Source organism: Harpegnathos saltator, unplaced genomic scaffold (genome assembly GCF_003227715.2).
Source record: "Harpegnathos saltator strain DR-91 unplaced genomic scaffold, Hsal_v8.6 scaffold779, whole genome shotgun sequence".
Lineage (NCBI taxonomy): Eukaryota > Metazoa > Arthropoda > Insecta > Hymenoptera > Formicidae > Harpegnathos > Harpegnathos saltator.
In genome coordinates, this window is record NW_020230625.1 from 775853 (window position 1) to 784630 (window position 8778).

The following is an 8778-nucleotide window of genomic DNA, read 5'->3' on the forward strand; positions in this document are numbered from 1 at the left end:
GCCCATACAGCACAGTAAGATTGCAGGAACATTGTAGCAACATTTCCTTGCAATATTGCAACATTGCAAATACATTGCGAAATGTTGCTGCAACGTTGTTTCGAGACTGCAGCAACGTTAAAATGTCCGCTTTCAGAAATGATTGCAACGAAACATTATAACAATATTGCAATGTAACGAAATTGCAATAATGCATTATTCCTATAATCACAGCGTAATATTACATATAAGAATATTTTTGTTTTGGATCAATAAATATTACAAGCATATGAAGATATAAAATAAGAAAAAGCTTAATGTAAACAAGGGTTTGCAATATTTTTATATTTAAGATATATATTTACGTATATAACTTTAAATTTATATTATATAATTTATAAAATTTATATAATAATACGAAATTATTGCCTAATACTTGTTTACATTTAGCTTTTTCTTATTTTGCCTTCATATTTTGCTTCACTCTGGAATAAACACATATGTATATATATGTATGTATAAAAAAACTTTATTTATATAAATATATATATATAAAAACATACATTTTAACTAATAAAATTCGTTCATAAAAAAGCAATCTTTGGTCGTGTCATATCGTGTCACATGGTATAATACACACTTTAATAACATACATTCTAAACAATATGTAACATTCATTAAAAAATAACAGAAAGCTTTGGTCATATCGTGTCACATCATGTAGTACCCCTTATGAAAAAAAATCCTCAATTTTGGATGTAAACATTGAAATTTGGGTGTTTACCATAAAAGTTGAGTGTTAACTGTCAACATTCGGTGTTAGTTGAGTGTTGAGCATCAATGTTGAATGTCGGTTGGGTGTGACTACCAAATTTTCGATGTAACTTTGATGTAGATTCTCAATATTGAGTGTCAATTGGGTATAACCATCAATATTCATTATTATTTTGGTGTAGACAATCAATATTGGATGTCGGTTGGATGTAACCGTCAATATTCGGTGTATTATTGGTGTAGACACTAAATATTGAGTGGTTAAGCAGTGGGCATCAGTATTAGGTGTCGGTTAAGTATGACTTACGAAATCGAATTCTTAATGACGCTGCTCTTATTCCTGCTGATTACATTCAAAAAGCTGTTTCATTTTTTTACGATAGATTAGTTTATTGTCAAACTGTTGATGGCGGACATTTTGAACAATTACTTTAAAGCTTTCCAGTATTGCCTTAGTTGGCCGGACAACTCCCGATCTTGCCTTAGTTGGCCGGATCATCCTACGATCTTGCCTTAGTTGGCCGGATCATCCTACGATCTTACCTTAGTTGGCCGGATCATCCTCCGATCTTGCCTTAGTTGGCCGGATCATCCTACGACCTTGCCTTAGTTGGCTAGATATCTTACTTTAAAAAACTCGATAACTTCGAAACAGCTTATTCAAATTGGATAAAACTATGGTGCTTTAAAAAGGTCTGAAGAAGGGCTATAAGAATATGCAATAAAAAATTGGGGTTCCATTTAAAAAATCCGAGATGACCTTGTCTTCACCTTGATGACACCACCCAAGGTCAAATTGTTAAGATCGGTAAATAGATCTTCTTCAACGCTACAACTTTTGTCTGAAATATTTTTTTATAAAGTGTATATTTTTCGAAATTTTCAGGGATCCCGTGGTTTTTTCTTCACCCTGTATACTGATATGTATATCCCCACAAAAAAGTACATCGAATCTACGTGGAACGCATTCGTTGCATTCACGTGGAATCCACAAAACCACATAGATTTCATGTGGACACAATGTTCCTATTTTCGTGGAGATATCCGCACTTATACTATTTAAACGTTTAAGAAAGCTTATACAGGGTGTCGCATTTTAATTCGGCCGGCTGAATAAAATTCGAGGATATTTTCCAGAAAAAAATGTCAGACAAATGTTGCTCAGTTCTAAGGGGGACATTCGATGCCATCAACAATTTTGACCTCGGGTGAAGGGTTCAAAGTCATTCAAGGTCAACTTTTTTTTTCTTAAATGGGAACCTCTATTTTTCGGCAATTGATTCTACGTAAAAAAATGAAACTTTTGTCTGAAGCATTTTTTTTTATAACGCAAACTAATTTCACTTATTCAGCCTCCAAAATTGAAGTTTTCAAACTTTCTGAATTTTTTACTCGAGAATGGTGGGGTTTGGGGGGAAATTGCAGAAGACAAAAAGTTCTTGGAATGCTGCAAGGAATTCACTCGAATTTTCGCATAGTTGATCGTGCACTTTTTTCGAGGTACCTCCTGACAGGTAGAACATTGGCGGAAAAAAGTGCACGATCAACTAGGCGAAAATTCGAGTGAATTCCTTGCAGCATTCCAAGAACTTTTTGTCTTCTGCAATTTCCCTCCCAAACCCCACCATTCTCGAGTAAAAAATTCAGAAAGTTTGAAAATTTCAATTTTGGAGGCTGAATAAGTGAAATTAGTTTACGTTATAAAAAAAAAATGCTTCAGACAAAAGTTTCATTTTTTTATGTAGAATCGATTGCTGATGTGAAAAATAGGGGTTCCCATTTAAGAAAAAAAAGTTGACCTTGAATGACCTTGAACCCTTCACCCGAGGTCAAAATTGTTGATGGCATCGAATGTCCCCCTTAGAACTGAGCAACATTTGTCTGACATTTTTTCTGGAAAATATCCTCGAATTTTATTCAGCCGGCCGGATTAAAATGGGACACCCTGTATATTATACAATACTCACATAGAGAAAAATTTCTTTAGGTTTAATATTCTTGTTCGATTTTGAGTTGTTTCATTAAAATATATTTTTACAATATTATTTTTAGAAGTAAAAACTATTTCATTGAGAAAAACCATGTTGATAAAAGACAGGATTTGAGATAATATTTTTCAAAAGTTCTTTTTAGATTTAGTAATTAAAATTTTTTGTTTAAACTTCCTTGAATTTGTTTCAAACTATTTCTTTTGTGGGTTAACTATTATAATATTCCATTATTATTAATACTCCATTATTAATAATTTTGAAACATAGTCTATATTGATATTCGTCGCATATCGAATGTTGTTGCGTTGTTTTAATTTTTGACATGAAAGGTTATAATGTTCTGTGAATACTATAAAGATACATTATACAGGATGTTATAAAAGTCCCGAAAGAGCAGAATAACTCGAAAAATATGAGTCCTGGAAAAATGCGAAGTACTAAATTTTTATCATTTTTTCCTGGCTATCTGACGGTGACCTTGGATTTGACCTTGACAATGATCTTGAAGATCATTTCAAGATCAGGTTAATTTTTCTAAACAGGACCCCATACTTTTGACCCCAGAAATGAAAAGAGCGGAAAATTTTACGTTTGAATATGACCTTAAACACTGCCAAATTTGACCTCTAAAGGTCACATAAAGGTCTAAGCTTGTTTTAGGCTGAAAATGCGAATATCTTCGAAAATGCACCTGCTATGGAGCAATGTTACGCATAAGAATAAGAATGTAGAGGTCAACGAGGGAACCGAATCCGACGTCGGATTTTGCAAATTCAAGATGGCCGATTCAAGATAGCGGCCGATATTTAAGAATAACAAAAATTGGATCTCGTTTAAGGAGTTTTTGAAGTCGTTTCTGAAATCGAATCCGACGTTGGATTTTACAAATTCAAGATGACCGATCCAAAATGGCGCCCGATATTGAGGAATTACCAACAATCGGAGTGTGATCTCGTACGTAACGTAAAATCTCACTCTTCACATTATGGGGGGGGGGGATAAAAGTATGTGTTTCCAGCCTAAAAAAATTAATTGACCTTGATATGACTGACACATAACTTTGAGAACAAGGTCAAGGTTGAAAACATCATATCCGAACGTAAAAATTTTCAATCTTGACACTTTTAAGTCAAAAGTATTTTCAATCCTAAAAAAGTCCGGTTTGACCTTAATAATAATCTTAACTCATGACCTTGAGAATAAGGGCAAGGTCACAGCTGAATGTTCCTCGTTGACCTCTACATTCTTATTCTTATGCGTAACATTGCTCCCTAGCAGGTGCATTTTCGAAGATATTCATGTTTTCAGCCTAAAACAAGCTTAGACCTTTATATGACCTTCAGAGGTCAAATTTGGCAGTGTTCAAGGTCATATCCGGACGTAAAATTTTCCGCTCTTTTCATTTCTGGGGTCAAAAGTATGGGGTTCTGTTTAAAAAAATTAACCTGACCTTGAAATGATCTTCAAGGTCATTGTCAAGGTCAAATCCAAGGTCACTGTCAGATAGCCAGGAAAAAATCATAAAAATCCAGTACTTCGCATTTTTTCCAGGACTTATATTTTTCGAGTTATTCTACTCTTCCGGGACTTCTATAACACCCTATATATATATATATTAATAAACATATATATATATAATTAATTATATATAATTATTAATAAACATATATATATATATGTTTATTATTAATTATGAACAGTATTCTGTTTCTTTCACAGACCTTTCTATTCTCCCTACAATTCCTTCATATTTTCTTTCAAACGAGGGATCTTACGCCCGTATTAGACTATAGATTGAAAATTACAGCTGGACCAACTTAAATAACCAAGATTTAGATTACCTGATTTATGCGATTGCAATTTTCAATCCATAGTATCTTACGGGCGATAAAATACTTTCAAATTAATACGGTACTGAGGCTCCCACAGTGTTTGTTGAATGCGCACGCCCGGAAATTCTCTGGATCTCCCAGCACTGACTTTACCGGTAGCGTCTGCAAATGGGCGTAGTCAACGTAGTTCCCGGCTACAAATGGGCGCAGATGACGTTAAAATCAGTCATCAAAATGCATGTCGCCAAAAACGCCGGCATGGCCGCTCTCAGGCTTCTCTCTGCTTCTCGTTTTGAAAAATCGAAAAGAATCTGGAGTGATCTGGAGATTGGCGACTTTTGAAGGAAGTTCATGCATGCAATGACCGTTAGAAGAGACACAAGAAAAAGAAAACGGTGTGTCGCCGGTCCTACTTTAAATCTGCACTTAGATCAAGTGCAAGGATGTATATCGATGATAACGCGGAAATCGTGCCGCGAGACTTCATCGTGTGCGAATTCTATGGAGTGGAGACTTGCTTCTGCTGGAATGTCAACCACTCAAAGCTCGTAATGTTTCCGTACATGGCGGATGACAGCTCGGCGCGCAACGTCCGAGTATTCACGACGCCAGCTCCTGTCAGGCAAGTCCAGTGCTTCGACGGCAGAGTTTTTGTTCTCTGCGCTCCGCGAGGTGTCTACAAACTGGCGCGCGGCGGTGTATTTGCCGTGTTGAGTAAGAACGCCCTGGGAATGGGCGCTGAGTTCTACGAGGTGCTCGTCCCCAAGGAGAATCACATCAAACTCTCCAACAAACAGAGTAAAGACTCCAGATCGTTGTTCAAATATCCCACTGCGTCGAACACGACCGAAGAGGTGCATTCCCTTCCTCTGATCCCTGCAAACACTGAGGAGCGGTTCCTTGAATGTTTCACGGATGACCAGCAAGAGAAGAGAAATATTTGTGTGATTGGATATGGTAGAAAGTTGTTCGTTTGGACTGGAAATAGTGTACATTTGATTTATGCCGATATAGCTGGTATTATTTCGCGTATCATGCCTGTTATGCGAGGAAACAAGATAGCTGGCGTACTACTCCTTGTTAATATGGACACAGTGATTCTGATGCACAGTAGAGATTGTAACCTGGTCTTTCAGAAGATATGGCTGGGAAGAAACATTAGGTGCACCTCTACACTTTGCGCCAGTTTCTGTACAGAGTCTGAGGATATCTTATGGATTGTGTACTGTGATCTGTCTAAACTGTATTATATGAGAAAGGAGCTCTCCACAGATAATGTTGAAGAGGCAAAAATAGAACAAAAGACATTTACATGTATGCAATATTATAAATCAAATATAATTTTAGGCTTGTTAGATAATAGAGAATTAATTGAACTTTCCGTGGAGACACTGAAGAATTCTCTGTCAATTAACAACAGCGTTGAACTTCGTGCTGATATGTTCCAAAATACAAACCTCATTATGGAAAGGATTTGTGATAAAGTGAAAGAATTAGATAAACTGTATGAGAAGTTGACAGACGAACAAGATAAATTAAGGAAAATAAATATGTATGCTTATAATAAAAAACTAGAAGCAAATCCTCAAATTGAGATATGTAGGTTATGGAATTGTACTTATCTTACTTTAAATATACCTGAGAAATTGCCAAAGAATAGCTATGTAGTGTTCACTCTTAACATTGATTATCAAAGTACATTCTGTATGAAGAAAGTGACAGAAACAACATTTACGGTAAAAATGCCTGTGAATGAAAGAAAAGCACTATGTTCTTCGACTGTTAACATGGATATGATTACATTAGTGAATAAAGAAATTCCATGGTGTATCATACAAAACTTTATAACTTGTCCACCACAAAAGGAAGCAAGAAAAAGGTCAAAAAAGGAGCAAGATAAGATAGATTTTATAGAAACTAAAATAGCATTATTGCGAAGTTTAATAGAAAAAGGTTTGGATATGACTAAATTGAGTGAAATTAAAAAAACGGTACGAAAAAAATTAAAATCTTGATAAAGATAATTGCAAATTAAGTCACGTGATATATCATAAATCTATAAAACATATTTATCACTTATTTTCTACATTGTATCGGATAATTAATTTCTCTCTGGTTTCATATTGAAGTTTCATCCCTTTAGAGTTATATAATATTCTGTTGTGTCACTTTGAGATATACAGTATACTAATTATATATGTATTGTTTGTATACCATGTATTGTTTTATTTTCCAAAAACAATTACATATGTAGAGAGAAGAAATTATCTATATATAATTATATGATTATATAGAATATAAAAATATAGATTTTCTAAAATTTTATACTAATCTGAGAAAATAAAAATGGATGAAAAGTTGCATAAAAGATGTTTATCACTGCATGGATAAAAAGATGATGTGATGAAAATATATATATATATATATATATATATATATATAATTTAAGGAAGCATATTATGTGATAGGTATGTTTCATACAATCCTTTTTTATGTAAGTTTATTTAAATTTTATTATATTTTTTAATAGTGCAGGAATAGACTGTCAAAAGAATTTCATTTGTTAAGGAACACAAATTTCAGTTCCTAAAATATAAATAACATATGAAATGAGAAGATAATAAATTAAAACAGAATATCTCGACATGTTTTTCTACAAGTGTTCTACAAGTGTTCTGTAACTTTTACTGTAAAATTTTCTCTGTATACGTAATCATAAAATGACAATAAAATATTTTGAATTTAAATTGTTTTCCCATTTTCATTAACATTTTTTGAAACGCTTGTACACATACTTATGTGTATATTATTTTATATATCATTTTTTTGCATATCAAGAATATATTTATATGAACTAATCTTTAACAACTTGTTAATTGTCTGTAATAATTCTCGCTGGATGAAGATACTAGTATGATTTGTTCGGGACTAAAATTAAAATGAACAATGGCAGTATGTTGAATAATTATGTAATCATTATTAAAAAAAAGGTAACGCGTAAGACATCTTTCAATAAATATGACGGAAGAAATGAAGAATATACATCTAATATGACTCTCCTCTTTTACACATTCTACTTTCTCGTCTCGTATTATGTACACTATATAGATCATCTCTGTAAAAAACGTCACGTTTATATTTATATCTTTCACTCTGTATAACTTGATCTATTTGATGTAACAGTTTATTGTATAAGTACTAGATCTATTATCCCCCGCCATGACGGAATGCACTTTACGCGCGCATTTCAGATATAATATTCCTTTTTTCTACGTGTAATATGTCTATTTAGATAGTACAAAATATCAGTAATATTCGCAGTTTCTTTCTTATTCTCTTCTTTTTTTTTCCTTTTTCGTTTTGATAAGTACTTCGGTCGACGATACACTCTACGAAAATAATGTCAGGTAATCGCACTTCCTAACTTGTATGATACGCTTCTACACAAAGTTTCAAATAAAGTTATTAAGTTTCGTTTAAGTGTTTTTCCGTTAACACAGAGTTAATTTGCGAGCAACACATACGGATTGCGTATAGAGGCATTTCAACAGTCAACGTTTGTCACTTCGATTATTTCCGCTGTTTCCAGGCCTATGTTAGTAATGAAATTATAAGTTATAAGATACGTACGTTATAAGATACGCAAAAATCTACTCTTCGATAAAGATGTTTCATGTCGACAATAATTACGGAGTTTTAAGTCGCTCTATCGTATATATCACGCGTTTAAGTATCCAAGAATCAAATTGTACATAAGAACAGCTGAGAACATTAGATTCTGGTGTGAATAGATATTAACAATATTATTATCGTGTCCAAATTTTGTGTAACTAGGAATTTCATGGCGCTAACGATACGGGCTTCCAAGTTCGAATTCCTAACTCAAAGTTGCTGGTCACTCGACGCGAAATTGTATAATCAGAAGGCGAGTTTCATACACATGTATATATCTTAGATTCTGAATGTCTCTAAAATATACTCCACTAAAAAGCTATTCTCTTAAAGTAATTTACAATTATTTTTCTTTAGCAAAAATTCAATCGTCTCATCTTCATTCGTTGAAAAATATGATAAATGTGCAGATTACTAGTGCCACCACTGATATTTCTGACTTTGTCATATATCACCCAGGGCATGACTTTGAGTAATCTTCTGAAAAATCTTAAGTGGCGGTCTCCGCTTATAAGAGTTGTTAACGAAAA

At 33.6% G+C, this 8778-nt stretch overlaps 1 protein-coding gene across 1 annotated transcript; it reads left to right on the forward strand.

Moving 5' to 3' along the window:
- Positions 1–4744: 4744 nt before the first annotated feature.
- LOC109503682 (hypothetical protein) lies at positions 4745–6772 on the forward strand. Its single transcript, XM_019840576.2, has one exon. The coding sequence runs from the start codon at positions 5020–5022 to the stop codon at positions 6589–6591; it is 1572 nt and encodes a 523-aa protein (XP_019696135.1). The 5' UTR covers positions 4745–5019; the 3' UTR covers positions 6592–6772.
- The last annotated feature ends 2006 nt before the right edge of the window (positions 6773–8778 follow it).